The sequence below is a fragment of the Eublepharis macularius genome, chromosome 13 (assembly GCF_028583425.1).
Source record: "Eublepharis macularius isolate TG4126 chromosome 13, MPM_Emac_v1.0, whole genome shotgun sequence".
Taxonomy (NCBI): Eukaryota; Metazoa; Chordata; class Lepidosauria; order Squamata; family Eublepharidae; genus Eublepharis; species Eublepharis macularius.
Window position 1 is genome coordinate 45,515,836 of NC_072802.1, and position 18,912 is coordinate 45,534,747.

General features: G+C 43.9%; 1 protein-coding gene across 2 annotated transcripts in view; it reads right to left on the minus strand.

The window, feature by feature from the left end:
• Window positions 1–18,912, minus strand: part of LOC129341276 (gamma-aminobutyric acid receptor subunit beta-4) — a 79,497-nt gene that overhangs the window by 50,250 nt on the left and 10,335 nt on the right. For both annotated transcript variants that reach the window (XM_054996394.1, XM_054996395.1), the window contains exon 3: window positions 9,156–9,223. In XM_054996394.1, coding sequence (XP_054852369.1) covers window positions 9,156–9,223 — 68 coding nt within the window. The remainder of the gene's footprint in view (window positions 1–9,155; window positions 9,224–18,912) is intronic.

Consider the following 18,912-nt stretch of genomic DNA (forward strand, 5'->3'; position numbering starts at 1 on the left):
GGGCCATGTTTTTGATTCAACCTGTGTGCTAGGAAGCACAGAACTCTCGGACTTCATCTGTTGAACCAAACTGCATGCAGGTCCAGGAAAATGTAATGTGGTTAGGCACACACTGCTCCATATTGGCATCCAGACAGGTAATAAAGCCAGCACCCCCGTAACAAGAGCCCATTCATCTCAGTCCCATTGAAAAATATTCTAAAGAAGAATGTACATGATAATACCAAAGCACTACTACCAAAAGCAAAGTTGAGCTGAAATAAGCTGAAGATTTTCATGGACATCTTAATAACTCCCCTTGCCATGTTTGCTGGAGGTACGGGAGTGCGCACCCATTGCCAAATGCACCAAAACCAGGCAGCATTTTTCTTGCCAGGCAGCTGAGCTGATTCTCCTGTCTTGTTTTATTTCGCTGCAGCAGTTTCATCACTCCACTTAAAGAGGGGGAACATCAGTCTAGTTGCCTTGGCGATGGAGATGCATTGCTTCCCTTTCAAGTGATGCCCATGTAGCTTCATTTGCCCTAAGTGATATCATAGTATAGTAAGATCTGATTGGCTAAATCAGAGTCTGCAGGCACTTTGGGATTTCTGAGAAACAGATAGGGAGCACAAAATGGCTACCAGGGGGAGCCCTTAACCCTAACTGTCTTCCTTATATACATTTAAAATAAAGTTTCAATTAAGCATTCATGAGGGAAATAAAAGATTTCCATTTTTGTAGGGGAGTGGAGTCCAGACATAATTATCCAGTCTTTCTAATATTTACCAACTGATATCTGTCATGGATACCATCTGCAAGTCTTTGTGGGAGGGGGACTGACTCAGGGATCCAGTTGAAGACAGGAGCTGGGAAATCCATAAGCCGGTGTACCAAGGATTTTATTTGGTATGTATATGAAGTATTCTGGATGTGACAGGTGTTAGAAGAGCAGGGTAGGTTTCCCTGGCTGACTGGGGGAAGCATCAATCCTCCCTCCTCCTCTTTCCCAATCTCTGTCAGCTCTTCTCATAGTTACTTTCTGTTCTCATAGTGAGTGCTCCTCTCCCTTGCTTAGTTTCTGCAAGAAGTGGAGCTGTCATTGTGGCAAAGTCTTTTCAATCAAACACATGCCCCTAATGAAGCAAAAGGTAAGTCAAGCTGCACATTCCAGCACCCCTTGGCCTTGAAGCTGTCTGTAGCTACTGCCTGGACTTCTTGGGACGGAGTGGACCTTGGCTCTCTTATCCCGTCAATCCCCTCATCACCTCAACAACCTCTGCATTCTCTCATCAGCAGTAGCACACTTCAAAAGTGGCTGGAGAAGTGTTGTGGGGTAGGAGTTAAGGACAGAGAGCCTCAAAAGAGAGGAACAGAGAAAGGAAAAAGAAAGAATATATAGGAAGGGAAAAGCAGATGTATGAACAAGGGAGGACAAAGAAGAAACGGTCTTGAAAAGGGATAAGGAAGTAACATGGAAGAGGTCAGAAAGTGGGCAGCAAGTGGGCATCAGGAAACTCATTAGCTGTCACCACGGCACCCACAAGAACCATGTTGGGTACCACTAGACTAAATAGTAATGGAATCTTGTTATGTTCACTATATGATTTTTGGTTTGAATCACACAATTCAGAAAGAAGAAAATGGTACCAAAGCTCTACAAACTATTGAGAATGGATATACTTGATTTAGACATAGGAATCTTTTTGCAGGAAAATTTTTGAGGGCAAGAAATTGGTGCAGCACTGGTTGAAAATACAATTGCTTGCCATTCAGTTAATGTTCACCACACTGGATGGAGCATGGTGCATACTTGGGTCGACTGGGAGCATGGGTGAAAGATACTTGCTCAGATGTAAAGTGTCAAAGTACCTTTGGTGTACATGAATTGGAAGTACTGTTCCCTTGTCTCTGGAGTTTGAACTCCTTGAGATGTACAAAGATTATAAGGCTATCCCCAAAGACAGGCAGATTAGGGCTGTTAATCTATCCCCTTCCTAAATCATCAATTACGAAGTCTCTTTGGAGACGTTTTGGGTACGTGACAAAAAAAACCCCTGTCCACCATGAGGATTTTGTGCCGCAGGTGTGTTGGGCATACCTCCCAGATACACATGGTCCCAACTCTGATTGTGACTTCAGTGCACAAGAGGAAGAGGCTTCAGTATTCCTCCTGTGTCATTTTCTCATCCTAAAATGCCCCCATGGAGCTGCAGTGTGCTCCACTGAGAAACTTGTGTGTGTGATACAGGGACTTTGTAATGTGTTGAACATTACATTAGTTGAACACACAGACTGCAACCCTTTGCACCAAAATAAGACTCACTGAGCTCAGTTGGACTTATCCTAGACTAAACATGGCTGTATTCTTCCATCTGCCCTGAAACAGCCTGGTTGCGACATGCTGCAAACCAATGCACACACACCCCTGGCAAACTACACCTGCCTCAACCGAGTGAAAAGCAGAAACCAGTTGTCTTTAGGGCTGGGTGGAATGGGCATGCACAATAGTTCTGCTCCAAAAGGTGTTTGCTATGCCAGAGCATAATTAGTTTCTGATGAGGCAGCTCTGGTTTTAACTGGAGCAATGCTCCTATGTCCCTTCTTGCCTAGAATTTTAATGTTGCATCTATTATGCATTTTATAATGTGATTCTATCCCCTTTAGTGTTGTTTTATCGCTTTGACTGTTAACTGTGTTAAGAACACTGTTAAAAAGTGGCCTATAAATCTAAGAGGCAAGCAACAAAAGTGCCCGCTGCCCATGCACAGCAGAGGGATCAAAGAGGGTGAGATTAGTTTTTGTATTCTTTTGTAGTAGGGACATTTGCTTTGCTTCAGCACATTCAAAGTAGATCTGTTCATGGCACAGGTCGCTGCTGCTTCTCCTAGGATAGCCAGTGCAGCTACTGCATCTGAAATGGTCCTTAAAACTGTTTCATCAATTTTCCTGACCAAATTGCTCTGTGATAAATATGGTGCAGCAGGTATAAGCTGGTACTAACATGTGTCCTTAATTTTTTTTCTGGAGTAGGCAACCATGTCCATACACTTCTAAAAGCTAGCATAAGAGTTCATACGACCTTCATTAAACATGGGGTAAGAGACTGATGAGGTGCCCCAGGTTATTGTCAATTTGAGGGTGTTATAATAATGAAAGACGACTCAGAGACAACAACGAGCACCTTTCTTGGAGGAGGTTATGGAGAAGTTCAATTCAAGAAGAAGGGCTAGCCTGCAGTAAAGATTTTCTCGAATGAGGGCAGTGCCAACCCAGGAACATCTTGCCTCTAGACGTTCCTTCTGAGAGAGGGTAGCTAGAATTTAGAGTGGATTTGTGCACTGCAGGGTACACATTACCAAGCAAGAGCTGCCTCGGCTTCAAAGTACTTGGAGGTAGAGATGGGCGCGACGACCATTTGAGGGGCAGGAAGGCCGTTTTCGGCTTCCACCATTTGAGGGTCCACTATTTGAGGGGCGGGAAGGTCATTTTCGGCTTCCTCCGCTGCCCTGAGGGCCCACACAGCAGCGGAAGAGGCCAAAAGCAGCCTTACCACCCCTCGCAGGAGGAAGGGGAGGACGCCACGGGCCCATAGGGCAAGGTAAGTATGGGGCTGGGGGGGGTTGGGGGGTTGGGCAGTTTAAAGGGCCTTGCTGCTTGCAAGCAGCAGGAAAAAATTATATGGCCATTTCCCTGGGGAAATGGCCATTTAAACTGCCCCTTTAATACGACCCAAACGAACCAGTAGACCAGTTCATGGAAGTTCATGGAAACAAGCTTCCATGAACCACTGGTTCACGAACCATGAACTAGCCTGGTTCGTGTGTTTTTTTGGGTCGTAATTCGATTTGTGCCCATCTCTACTTGGAAGGCATTCCAAAACCTCCAGGAGACTTGAAATCAGCATGTGTTTGGGTCCCTTGAAGATTCGGCAATTTTTGTGGTGTAGTGGTTAAAGTGTCTGACTACATCCTAGGAAATGCAGGCTCAAATCCCTGCTCTGCTGTGGTAGTTCTGTAGGGGACCTTGGGTCAATCACTCACTCTTGGCTTAACCTAACTCATAAGGTTGCAGAGATAAAACAGAGGAGGGGAGAACAATGCTGTAGGATGCTTTGGGTCCTCACTGGGTGAAAAGCAGGGTATAAATTTCTAAATATGTAATAAGCATGTAATTTAGATATAGCTGCCGACTTCTTTGCAGTTTTGTCATATTAAAAATGTTCTTTTAAAAAAGAAAGTGTAGATTACGGAGTTGGGTTGGGACAATTGTGACTGAGGATGGGATTTTGGGGAGACTGTGATGGGGATCAAGGACAAACTGTGTATTCTTGGAAACTGGGTTATATGGATCAGGACAGAGGGTTATTACAAAAGGAAGCTCAGCCTCCTGCGGGCCCTGAAACACTGAGTCACCATCTCCACAATGCCCCAAGATCTGCTCTTTGTGTCAATGAACCCTACGAGGCCCAGCACTCTGAACAGTGACCCACATTCAACCACATATACTATTGCAGTGGCCCTTCTTGTTTTGAGATATTGACAATATTAACAATTATTATTAATGTGTATCTTTTATAAAGCACCCGTGATTACAAGACTGGAAAGAGGCCCAGTCCCCTAGAGGATATTAGTGGGGCATTGTTTTCCAGGGAAAAGCTTTTAGATAGATTGGTCCCCCTCGTCTGACTCTAAGCATCCCACAAGTCTTAGATTTCAGTGGCTAAGAAACAGGTTCCTTCCAAAGCCCGCCGGAAGGAACCTCTCGCCTGGGGGAAGCTGCCCAGTGTACTGCCCAGTACTGCTTGCACCCTGAAAGGAATGTCTCTGATGCACCAGGAAGGGATATTTGGAGGTGAATTAATGGCACTACAAGGAACTGTGCAACAACGGAAGTGAGTCTGTCTCCATGGCAACAAAGTGGCTTGTGCACCTTTAATTTATTGCATGAATGGTCCTTCCCTCCTTGCCCACAGCATGGAGAAATCTGTGCCTAGATACATGTGCTACACGATGCAGAAAGCATAAAACAGGAAGCTCTTCAGTACAAACTACCACCCCTACTCTTCACAGACAGGAAGGAACACATCTGCTTACTGGCTCCTCTAACCTGTCTCTATTTTTCAGCTTTGTTGCTAGCTGTATTGGCTAGTGATTGAGGTTATGCCATCATTGGCAACACCTCCTTAGGCCATGAAGCCAAAGGGCCTTCACATCCCTATTTGCCCACCCAAGCATGCACAAGCACGCACACACAACATAGCCAGGTAACATTGCTCAAGCCTCTTCCCTTTGCCTTGTTGCAGATTAGGAAAAGAGCACAGGCTGTATCCAAAGCAGAGACAATGAATTGCCAGAACTGGAGTTCTCAAAACATCTACAATGAAATGTAGGAGAGTTCCACACAATTTGCTGTCTTTTCTTCCCCTTTAGGGATACCACAGCTGGCCACAGACCATTATTTAAGATGGAAATGCTGCATTTCTGTGCTATGGAGGAGTTGGTGGGATTTGAAACTTTTTAGCAAGGAATGGATCGGTAATGCTGTGTGGGAGAGAGCAGTGGTCAAGCTGGGCAAAGAAGCTCCGTTCTTTAAACCTTCCTTTCATAACTGTGATAGCTAGAATGAGCAGAGGGTCTCAGAGGCCTAGTTTTTCTCCAGCCGGTTAAGAGATTATACCTAATTTTAAATCTCTTTCTCTGAAAAGTATCTGCCCTCTTATATAGTCCATGGGAAGAACGGTTCTGCTTTTCTGCCTGCTTTCCCACCAACTAAGAACAAGTGTGCCCCACATCACTATCCCAGCTCTATTCCAAAACACGCTTTTCCATGCATTGCAGGTCAACAGAAACCTTGTGCCTGGCACTGGGGTTCGCAGAAGGCCTGCAAAGGCTCCTGAAAGAAGAGGCCAGGAAACTTCTGTTCTTCATCTGGAGAGATGGCGGCAGTGCTGGTTTCTTTAAGAGCTCTAAGAAAGGGGAACATTTTGCATGCTGATGGGAAGAGGGGCTGCTCTCTCTCAGTTGGGGTTGGAGATCCTACTAAATTGGGACTGGTGCTTCTCCTGGAAAGGCTCCTGCTCAGTCCAGCCTTGGGGGAGGGAAGAGAAGACAGCTCTCTTTCCTGGCCGTTCATGAAGTAGCATGCATTCACCCTGAGTTAACTTCACAGGAGAAAATTTTCACCTGGGGGGAATCCCCCTCTTGTTTGTTCTGAACTGGCCTGTGAGCCACACCAAACAGCCATGAGCATCGACAGCACTGATCATTCTTTGGTGCTGTTGCTCTGTCTCTGCCCGCTGCTGCCAAGGGAGGGTATAAGTGAATGCTGAGGTGAGTATGTAAGACAGAGAGAAAAAACAGACACCCAGGAAACAACCTACTTCATTAGAATGCACTTACAACGGCACTGGATGGCTGCATTCCTAAGCACACTTACTAAGGAGTAAGTCCCATTGAATCCAGTAGGGTTTGTTTTTGTGCATACTTGCTTAGGATTGCACATCTAGGAACAAAGACAGCTGACACACCTTGTTCCCAAAGATATTTCCACCTCCCCTGAAATGCTAACATGATCATAACCAGCACTAGCTGGCCTAGACAATTCCACAAATGACCCAAAACTAGATAGCAAATACGGAGAAAATGCAAGGGCCAAACTGATTCCTGCCTATGACTTCACCCACTACAAAGGGGGTTCCTAGGGGTTTGGAGTGCATGTCATGTTGGCTGAGTCACGAGGATGCTGGAAAGCCAGTCTAAAGTACACAACGAATGAAGGGGATTAACTGGTGGTTGCAACCTGGAGGTGGCTTCTGCTGTAGTCCAGAGCAGTTAAAAGGTTCAGCTTTATGCTTGCAATGTGCCTGGTTTCTGTGTTTGTGATTAAAAGCTCATGCTTAGAGGGAACATTGGTTTCTGCCTTGAAATCAAGAGCCGTGTGGATGTTACAACGCGTGATGGACCCTGCCCCCTCTCCCATGGGTCCTTATGCTGAGAATAACTTCTGGCTAAAGGTCTAGCCTTCTCTTTTCTACTGGGCAGTTTAAAAAAAAATCTTCATTTTTGTCACTATTTTCTAAACAATTTCTCCATTAAGAATTTATAATTGGCCCTGCACATTTAATTGGTTATGAACATTTTATTGGTGAGTAACTGCAGTGCTCTGGTCTACTTGGGAAGGCCTGGAGATGTTCTTTGTGGAGCTGGAATTCCTGTTCTAATCTGTCCCCTGTTCCCCGCAGGCTTCTGAGCTTGAGTTGGGCACTGCTGTGGTTCCCCAGGAGCAGAGAAGCTTGCATGTGCCTGCAAGCAGCTGAAGTCAGAGTCTGAGAAGGGCAAATAAAGGCTCGCCCATGTTGCTTTGGAGGGTAGGGTTGGCATGGGCCTATGGGCCAAAGCATTGGGAGCTAAGAGGAGATCCTGGTTGTTCCTCCAAATCACTCTGCCTGTTCTTCTGGAAGCAGGGAAGTTCTGTTCATAACTCTATCCCATTACCTTGATTGCATGTGCTCAACTTTCTTAACCTGGAAGAGCTTCTCAGACACCCTTTCACAGGGTTCATGACCCTCAGGAGTATAGATACATACTATGGATAAACTGTTATTTGCAAATGTACAAATTCAGAAGGTGAGAAGCAACCATATACAGTGGGCATACTAATTGCAAAGTGACACCAGGTCAGAATCCTAGAAACTGCTTTTGCCCAACAGCTAGCTACCTTTTCCAGCCAGGACTAGACTCAAAAACATGCCCCCCCCCCCTCTGTTCAAAGTTAATTCATCCTCCTGGGAGGACAGGTGGAGTATAACTCAAATTCTAGAGTGACAACCAACCATCAAAGCCCATTAATCAGGAAACCACTATCAAAAAGTGGTGGTGGTGGAGAGTGCATTAAGTCATAGCTGACTTACGGCGGCCCCTTGTGAGATTTTCGAGGCAGACTAGCAGAAGTGGTTTGCCATTGCTGGTCTCTGCAACCCTGGTCTTCGTTGGATGTCTCCCATCCAATTACAAACCAAGATAAATCCTTCTTAGCTTTTGAAATCTGATGAGATTGGGCTTGCCTGAGCTGTCCAGGTTAGGACATCAAAAAGAGGAGGAGGGACATTTTATGTAAGCCAGGAGCAGATTTGGCAACTTTTACCCCTAAAGGCCTGGAGTGAAACCTACAAAGGTTGGAGTGATGCCTTCCCACCATTCCCCATGTAGCAGAAAGCACAAGCCAGAAAGATCACAAAGAACATGGCAAGTTTTATCTAGCTTTGTGCAGATACCCAGGCTGAGGAAAGGTGATCAATACAATGTCAAACACACAAATCCAAGAGGATTAATTCCAGTCCCTCAGTGATCTAACGCTTAATAGCAGAAAATCCCCAAACCAAAATGAACTGAGCCTCTGGCCTTCTTTCTGCTCTCTCTAAGCCAGCTCCCCTTCCCTCTCCACTATACCATTCTCCAGGCAGGAGGTATGCTGGCTTTGGCCAGGAGGTGGGGAGCACAAAGGCCATGTAGGGTCAGATTCCACAGGGCCCATTCAAACATAACATCTGTCTCTAACTGGAAGAAAGTTTCTTGTTAAAAAATACAAAAATAGCTATAAAGTTCTTGCAACTTGAGTGGGCTGTGTATGAGTCTTATATTTGACTAAGAAATTCTGGGAAGCAGAGTAAAATAAACTTTAAAAAATGAACCCTATTTCAAATGACATGTCCAGTGTAAGTGAAGTCACCAGAACAGCAGGGAGCAATGGACCCACTCTTGACATGCATACAATCAAGTGCACCTCTGTATGGAGTCTAGAGGCCTACTGTTATAACAACAACAACATTCGATTTATATACTGCCCTTCAGGACAACTTAATGCCCACTCAGAGAGCGGTTTACAAAGTATGTCATTATTATCCTCACAACAAACACCCAGTGAGGTGGGTGGGGCTGAGAGAGCTCCAGAGAGCCGTGACTAGCCCAAGGTCTCCCAGCTGGCTTCAAGTGGAGGAGTGGGGAATCCAACCTGGTTCTCCAGATTAGAGTCCCATGCTCTTGGAAAAGCAGAGTTCCTGAATCACAGGAAGGGGGAGTTCTGTGTACATTCAGCTGCATAACCCTACCACTATCCCTAACCTTAATTCAGACTCCAGCAGCAGATTAATTTTTCATTGCCTTTTAAGTACTTACCATATTGACTTCTGAAATCTGATCAATGCTTGAAATACGGATGCTCATTCCCACCGTAACAGGGTTACCTGAAACACACAGGGCACAGGGTTAGTCTCTGCATATGCTAAGCTATTTCACAATTTTTGTTCTAGTACCTATCAAGGAAGCAAAGTATCAGGCCTGTGATCCAATCATGCCTCTGTTGTAAGCAGAAAGTAAGAAATAAGCAAAATAACATATATTTTGGATGGTAAGGGCATTATTGGAGGGCTTTCCTGATGCCAAAGGGAAAATGTGGAGTGAGCTCTTATCATGGCCAGTGGGTTCAATGCAGTCCCTAACTGTTCTTTCTCCTTCCTAGCAAAAATAGCAAAAGCCTTTTCCTCCAGTTTTCCTTGCAACAACTAGCCAGAGAAAACCCAATTAAATTCCCTTCCAGATTAGACCAGTGTCTAATCTAGAGAGGAGAGACCTTTGGAATGCCTAGTGAAAGAGGGTCTGCCATTCCCCAAGCCTACCTGGAGGGTTGCAGAAACTATAGCAAGGCATTTTTAATTAGGGATATGTATTTGTTTATTGGTTAATAGAAAAACAAAACAAAACACCTTATTTGTTACTGCCACTATAACAAAAAGCAAATAAGAAAACTGACAGTGATAATTAATATTCATTCAGAGAATTCAAACTCATTGAGACTCAGAGGGAATTAGTGGGTAATGAAACTGATTGTGAACCTTTCCAGTCAGCAGAGTCAATCAGATCTTGCAACAGAAGAGATTTCTCCTAATAGGGCTTTCTTTCCTCCATGTTTCTAATAATTATAGCTGAGTTGTGGTGGGTGTGCATTCTTGATTCTATATAAGGAAATCTATCACCAGTTACTTAGCTACAGAATAAGGTTGCCAGCTCTGGGTTGGGAACCACCTGGAGTTCTGGGAGCAAAGACTGAGGAGAGAAGGGAGTTCAGCCTGGCTATAATGCCATAGAATCCACACTGTAAAACAGCCATTTTCTCCAGGGGAACTGATCTTTGTAGTCTGAAGATGTTATAATTCCAGGACTCCAGCCCCCACCTGGTTGGCAACAAGTATTGTTCCTACCGAGACCATGGCTGCAATCCTAAAGACACTTTCCTGGGAGTAAACCTCATGGCATAATATGGGACTTACTTTTGAGTAGACCTGTTTAGATTGCTCACTGTGCCTTTTATGTGTTTTGTGCTTTGAAAATTGCTTTTACTCTTTGAGTGAGAGATCTGGATGTGAGCATGAGCGTGGCTGATCTGCTATTTTTGCTAGTATCAGAGTTTTGCCAGAATGATGATTTATCTTATTCCCTTTCCCTTTGGTGTCAGTTCTTGTAAGATCTGTTATTCATCCTGCTTATATGATAATGTGTCAGTATATGCACAGGCCCTCCCCCATTTTTATTTTAAGTTCATTTTACGTTTTTCTTTTCTTAAAAAAAAAACTTGATTCAAATTCTTTGATAAGGATTAAGGGAACAGAAAGCAAACAGGACCCATTTCCACTTATATAGATCCGGAAAGTCCTCCCAAAGCCAGTGGGACAATGCAATGATTGGAGTGGAAATTTTGCACACAGAAACACTAATTGGGAAGATCATCGGTGGTGGAAACACCTGTTTACTCTTCTGGTTGGAAGATGCTCCAGACACTAACAGTACCATCCTAAGCAGGTCTACTCAGAATCCTTCTCAGGGTTATTCAATGGGGCTTATTCCCAGGAAAGTGTTATTAGGATTGCACTGTTAGATTATTTGTTGTCTCTCACCTTGATTCCCCTCTTGCTGCCCTTGTTTCTGTGCAAAGGAGAGAAGCTCCAGCATAACATACATTTCTCACAGTTTCTGGAAACTGCTGGTTGTTAATTTTAGCAAACTGATTAGATATTTTAAACACATTAAAGAATTCAGTTCAGATTTCCATTCATTCATATCTGTGCCAGTGATTATTTGCAGCACACACAAATACTGAATTCTTGTGCGTTACTCATACTGAGTATACAAACATTAATAGTCAGTTTGAGTGTCACTCATTGCAGTGCACACACATTTAAAGTGATTTCCACCAGGCCCTACTGCTCCAGTAAGTGTTTCCCACTCAGCACTCCTGCTCAATGTTTGAACAATCATGGAAAATTGTGCCTGACACCTAAACAGAATTAGGTCTACTCAGAATTCTACTCGGTTCTATTCAATGGTGCTTTCTCCCAGGGTTTAGGGTTGTGCTGTTCATGCTCTGCTATGCCACTTGCCTTGTGGGGTGCCAGATACTGATAGGTCCCAACGGGGGCCCAAAGCAGTGGTCGTTGTTCTCCTCTCCTCCATTTTCTCCTGACAACACACTTGGGAGGTTACCCAGCCAACTTCCACGGCGGAGTGGGAAATTGGATCCTGCTCTCCCAGATCCTAGTTCAATATTCTAACCGCTATCCCTCACTGGCTCCTTCTACAAAACTCTTTCTTCTATCTGTCATAGACTTGGCAGGCATGAGGGTTACAATTACTTTTTATCAGAACTGGACAGACAACAAAGTAGATACAGCCAATAATGTGTTTCATACTGAAACCAATGAAAAATTAATTCACGGGGGGGGGGGGGGTGGAGACATGAAACTTACCCCCCCCCTCAATTCTTATTTAGGATAGGCATATTTCTACAAATACTCTTGTTATGATTATTACCACCAGGAGTAAGTAGGGCTCTGATCCTAGAAAGCGCCTCTCAGCACAGTAGTTGTGGGCAGAAAATTGCTCTCTGTCACAGAATGGGAGAAAGTGGTCCCTGATCTAAAACTCAGCCCCAGACACCAAAGTGAGATTAAACCTACAATCACCATCAAATACAAACTTAATTCAGCAAATGAGCCACAATGCTTAAAGATGAACTGCTGAGCTGCTGCAAACAGGAGCCTCAGGTTTAAGTCACACGCCGTCACACAATTTCAGTGGCCTTAGGCAAACAATGGAGGGATTATAATGGGGGCCAACTTTGCAGGAAAGGTGTAAGGATTACTGAGATAATGAATTTGAGGGACTCTGACAATAGATATAACAAGCTTCCATATATTAGGTGTGGAGGTGCTGTCTGCTCAAAGATCAAGGGGGCAGGGAAAGAATCTTCACTAGTCAAGAGCTACCAAGTGGCAAACTTCCCTGACTATTCTCATGAACTCTTGTCACAAGTAATGTATTTATTCATGCAAGCGTTGTCAACCTATCTTAAAACATTATTTGATTTTCATCAATTTACTGACCGAATCTGGAAAAAATACCCCATATCCTCAGTCTAGGGGATTACAATTTCAATAGTACTTGAGCCACGAGTCATCTGTCCTCCTACTAGAATATCTCTTAAAACCTAGATAAGGCCAATTCAGGCATCCAAGTTATACACTGCAAGGGAAGGCAAGAGAGCTTCTAGCTTATCGGCTATGCTCACCTGAGGAAATCCCTTCCCAACCCCCTCGTATAGCAATCAGAGCATGAGGAAAAATCCATCCTGCAATGAACTGCAAAAAACATCTGGAGGTAAAAAAAAATCTCTCCACCCCCCACAATTGTCCAAGAGACACCCTATTGCTGAGCATTTATGTAAATTGTATTCATTTATTTATGTATAGGCTTCTAGACTGCTTTTATACTCAGCAAACATTCAAAGCAACAAGATTTTTAAAAATCACATTTAATATCATCCATGTAAACAAATCACAGAAACAACTCAAATTCATGCAATTAAATCAAACCATCAAATTAAAAAAATACCATCAGCTTAAGAGATGTCAACAGAAGTCATTCAGGCTAAGATACGTTATTAATGCTAACGCTGATACCAATACTTAATATTTGTGCAGCACTTTCCCTTGTTCAATGTGCTGCCCACACATTATCTTGTTGCAATCTTTACAACAACCCTGGAAGGTAGGTGTACATTATTACCCTCATATTGTAGTGGGAGGGGGGAGCAGAGAGCAAGAACTTTGCCTAAGACCACTCAATGAGTTTGTGACAGGGGGTCAGACCCTCGAGCTGGTGACTCGTATATTGTTTGTGGTGTCATTCCGCCCTCCAACCTGTAAGTTAGTTTGGGGTAACATACCTGGAACTACAATGGATCTCCATACTACACAGATCAGTTTCCCTGGAGAAAATGGCTGCGTTGGAGGGTGGATTCTATGACATTATACTCTGCTGAGGTCTCTCCCCTCTCAAAACCCTGTTCTCCCCAGGCCCCACTCTCAAATCTCCAGGAGTGTCCAGACCTGGCGCTGGCAACCCTAAGTGGGTGGATCTGGGGTCTTTATAGTAAATTGATCAGCCTTGGAGTCATCCACCTGACTCCTTTGAACCAAAGAGTCAAATTATTACAAATTTCAGCTGCCTTCCTGCTTCATAATAATAATAACTGCACTTACGCACTGCTGTTCTAGACAGATTAGTGCCTCACTCAGAGCAGCAAACAAAGTCAGTGTTATAATTATCTCCACAATAGAGCTGGGGCTGAGAGGAGTGGTCTACCCAAGATCAACTGCTGAGCTCATGGCAGTAATGGGATTCTAACCAGCAGAGTGCCAATTCGCAACCCAGCCACTTAATCATTATGCTACAGCAATGTTGATTACTTTTTTAAAAAACCCTCTCCACTTCAGTTCTGGTTCAGGCATTAACTTTGAAATAGTGGCTTGGTCACTGATTCAACAGCTTTGAACTGGTTCGGATTCATGCATGAGAAACTGTTTTCAATCTGGAATTATTAATATGCAACTCATAACAGCTGCGGTGAGGCTCCTATAAAAATGAATATTTAAGACTTAAAAAAAAGCAAGCCATTTGAATGCCACATCACCCAGAATGATGTCAATCATATCTGACAACTGAGTGGATGGAGATAATGTTTGAGGACAGAAATTCATTCTACATTAACTGGCATTGCAGGAATAGAAAAAATATAATTTTAGCTCATATCAGGTATTTTTTTAATCTCTCCAAGCACTGAAGAAACTTGCAGCACGAATGCCATTATATAAATGCAGCCACACTTAAAATATCAAATACAATTCTGGCTACTCCATTTCCAAAAGGACAATCTGTGTTTTCTCAGAAGGAAGTCCCACTTTGTTTAATGGGATCAAAGGCTTAGAGCACTTTCCTACAAGGAAAGTCTCAAATGTTTCAGGCTTTTTAGTTTAGAAGAAAAAATGGCTTGGAGCAGGAAGGGAAATTAGAGATTTATAAAACTATGCATCTCTACAGCACAGATACAGAGATTCTTTTCTCCCAGAACTAGAAACTGCTATCCCCCCGAAGTTGATTCATGGTGAATTCAAGGTTGATAAAAGAAAATGCTCCTTCATGCATTTGCTTATGGAACACTAAGATGGGATGATAGCACTAGCCCGGATGGTTCTTTAAGAGGCTTAGACAAGTTGACGGAGAATAGGTCTAACAACAGCCATTAGCCGTGGTGCCTATATATTCAGAGGCAGTGTACCTCTGAGTGGGAGAAGCTGGGGGGGGCGGGGGGAAAGACAGCGGGGAGAGCCAAGTGCCTCTGGCCTTGGTTTGCAGTTGTTGGTGGATACAGAAGGCTGAACTTCACAGACTTTTGGTTTTCTTTAGCGAGGCAAGTCTTCTGTTCCTGTTCTTACTTTTAGCTAGATGAGGCTCATTGATTAGAGAATTTGGTTAGGGACCTTCGTAGCCCTTTCTTAGAAGAAAAGTTTCTTGCTTCTTATAACTCTGAACACTCAGAGAAGATATCAGCCATAAGCTGAACTAGTGGCCATACATTTCTGACAGGGAGAAAAAAAAAACCATTCCAGGCATCGTCTGAAACACAAGTGCATAGACATCTCCAACACAGCTTAATTAGATTAGCTTTTATTTCATCTTCAGCTGAGAAAAGCAGTTTGCACTTGAGGTCAAAGAAATTGAAGGAGACAGGATAATTTACCAGTCCCAGAAGCTTTGTAGCATCATTTGGTCTTCTACAGGACTTGGACAAAGCCAGCGTGTTGTAGTGGTTAGAAGTCTGGGAGAGCCGAATTCAAAATCCTGCTCTGCTATACAAGCTTGCAGAGTGACCCTGGGCCAGTCATATACTTTCAGCCTAACCTACCTCTCAGAGTTGTTGTGAGGATAAAACAGATGAGGGAGTGATGTAAGCTGCTTTGGGTCTCCACTGAGGAGAAAGGCGGGATATAAATAAAGCAGGTAAGTAAAAAATAAATAGCCTTTGTGATATGCTAAATGCTGGACATGGCAGAGGAGAACATTGTTTCAGTCACTTACTTGATCAAAAGAAGAGCTCAGCTCTGCCAGCAGATACCAGTAGGATGTCACAGAATGTTCTGAACGTCATTACTGTGCCCCTCTTTCCTTATCATCATCATCTCTGTATCCTGCTATGTGTTTACAGTGGATTCAACTGCATCGTTTCTGAGACCTCAGGCCCTATCCTAGGCAGCCCATCGATGCAAAAGGCCCCAAAAGTGTTATGCCAGCAATGTTTTGTGCCCAGCAGGGAAGATGATCTACACATGGTCTTTTTAAAGAGGACTGCACAGTAGCATACTTGTCCTATGACTTTCCCATCCAAACCTGTGATTTCTGAAGTCACCTTGTCTAGCTCAATAAAATATACTGAGCCTAATTCATTTAATGGGTTCATAGACCTGCCTCTTTTCATGTCCGGTTCAAATCATGGAGATATTTGTAACCACATCAACCAAACCCAAAACTAAACAAAACTGCTGACCTATCATATTTATCAAAGGAACCACAAGGAGGTATTCCCTCTACTTTTTGAAATTTTAATGAAGAAATCACATTTTAGCAGTCAGCATTTGTTTATAGTTCTGCATTAGCACATGTTATCATGGCTGGGTTTTGCATTTATTGTCATCTGGGAGATACAGCATTCTGTTATCTCCCAGGAGATGCAGAAGAGAACTGCCTTTTAGCTGGGAAGCTGGAGAGGTTGCTTAATGCACCCTTCTTTGTAAATTTGGACCTGGTGTCCTCCTCTCATTGACCCACAGCCACAGAAAACTACCCTTTCAAACCCTCTCACTCCATAAAATGGTAGAGGAGGTGCTCAGAGCCCCCTCCCAACACTTGAGGCCAAACATCACCACAACCACACCTCTCTCCACCATTGGATATGAAAACGGGAAGAAGAAACGGCAGTAAACACCGGAGCTCATGAATACTAGTTGAGACTCAGGAGGATCCTGGCAAACTACCGTACCCCTCATTTTACTTCCAAGTTAAAAAAAAAATTACAATCTAGAATCTCAGCCGCTCAGCCAAATTTATGCTAAAAGACAGGACCAGGCTCATCCATTTTATATGAGCACTTCTGATCCAAAAAGAGCAATCATCTTGCTGACAGAACTGCAGGGCTGCTATCCAAAGCTTACAGATAGGGTTGCCAACTCTCGGTTGGGAAATTCCTGGAGATTTGGGGGGGTGGAGCCTAGGGAGTGTGGGGTTTGGGGAAGAGAGGGACCTCAGTGGGGTATAATGCCACAGTCCACCTTCCAAATCAGCCATTTTCTTCAGGGGAACTGACCTCTGTCGTCTGTAGATTAGTTATAATTCCTGGAGATTTCCAGGCCCCATAAGGAGGTTGGCAAAACTAACCTACAGACTAGGGAGTAAGCCTCCGTGAATTCTTATTTCTGAATGAACACAAGTTCAGGATAAGGGTGTGCAATTGAGTATTCAGTATACAGAATATACACCAGATAATTGCTGATTCGGTATTATCTGGGCAGAACAAATAAGATTAGAGAATCTCAAATAAAATTGGGATACCAATTAAATCAATGCCAGATCAACCTGAATTTATTTGGGTTTATCCAGCAAACTCAACTACAGCCTTTTTAAAGGTGACTGGCTGCTCTTGCAAGCTCCCCCTGCCCGCCCCCCAGCCTGCTTGCCCAATTTTCCATGGCTTTCCTTGCTTCAGTTTGGCTCTGCTGAGATTTTCTTGGTTGACATTGGTTCTGCTTGGATTCTCTGGTATGATGTTGGTCCCCTTTCATCAGTTTGGTTCTGTTGGGCTTTGTTGGTTCAACTTGCATTGAGAAGTGGCTTTTGGCTAGAGGTTGCCCCTTTGCATAAGGTTTCTTTGCTTGGAAAGCCTTGGGAATGTTTTCCCCACAAGAAACAATGGTGTGTGGCTGTGGGAACTTTGTTTCAGTTCCCATAGAATTGGACTCCTGGGTCCAATCTTCCTAAAACTTGGGGAAGGGTCTTTAGTGGACAGGCAGGGCTAAGTTCCCTGTGAATGTGGTGAAGTTTGCTTGAAAAATGCTCTTCCCAGTCACCCAAATTGTTTTCCCTTTAGGGAATAATGGCCGAATATATTCAGATTCCCAATTAAAAGTGAACCCGAATAGAGAATCTGATCCGAATATCAGGAATATCAAATATTTATGGTATTCCTAAATACTGGATCTGAATGAAGATGATTTTTTTTGGGGTGCTTACCCCTTGTTCAGGATGCACAGTAACCTAAAGAGATATATGTTTTAAAGGGTGGGGTATCAGATGAACTTGACTAAGTCCAGGGCAGTAAAGTATTCGGAGGTTGCCGAGCAGCTAGGAGCTTTTGTGGGAGAAATGTGTTTGTGAGGAGCGCTCTGCCTTTTCAGAGACTTCTCAGCAGTTCCTATTGTCTTTCTCCCCATGAATATTTTGCTAGTTTATTTAAAGGGCTGGAACTGTTACAAAAACCAGTGAATTTTAAGCAGGGATGGAAGATATTTGAGGCAATGAACGCCAGATTCAGGATGATGTGTCTGAGGAAATCTTCCTCCCTCTCTCCATGCTTCTCCCCATTCCAATCTTTAGTTCGCACCAAAAGACCTCAATATTTCCTGAATGCTTGTTGACTAGAGCGGTGGGATATCTGGGAGCCCTTGTGGTTAGCGTCTCTTATCTACACCCACCCTGTGGCCATGGAATCAGCCAGTTTCTACATTCAGTCATGATTCCTCTCCTTTTCACAAGAAAGCAAGACTAGCGCCATTGGCACAGAAGTGAAAGGATGGTTGCCAACCTCTATGTGGGGCCTGGAGTTCTCCCAGAGTTACAACTGATCTCCAGATGACAGAGATCAATTCCCCAGAAAATGGCTGCTTTGGAGGGTGGATTCTATGGCATTATACCCTGCTGAGGTACCTCCCCAGGTTCCACCACCAAATCTTTAGGAATTTCCCAACCTGGAGTTGGTAATCATAAGTGAAAGGGATCAGGGTGGTAATCCTCCTGCCCTGAGAGAACAGCATTTCTTCCTCAAACATGCCTGGCTAAAGTTTGCCTACCTTTTTTCTTGGCATCTTCCAAAGAAAGAGATTTCACAGCCTCCCTGGGCCACATCCTTTGGCTGGACTGCATTTATATTCCTAAACCAGCTTCCCTGGAGTATAAACCCTGCATTTCTGGTCCTGTCCTTGCACTCAGCAAAAGAAAGTTGTGGCTCTTTTTTCTAATACTCTTTTAAAATTGTGCCATCTCCCAATTTCTTCAGCCTACCAGTTAAGATTCTCTTCCTGCCTGTAGAAATGAGACTACCAGAGTCAAGGCTTTTTCAGGGATGCACCTTTCCTGTGGAAAACCCTCCCACCTGAGGTTCACCTGGCACCCTCCACCCTACTCTCTTTTAGAGAGCCAGTTTGGTGTAGTGGTTAGGAGTGCAGGACTCTAATCTGGAGGGCCAGGTTTGATTCCTCACTCCTCCACTTGA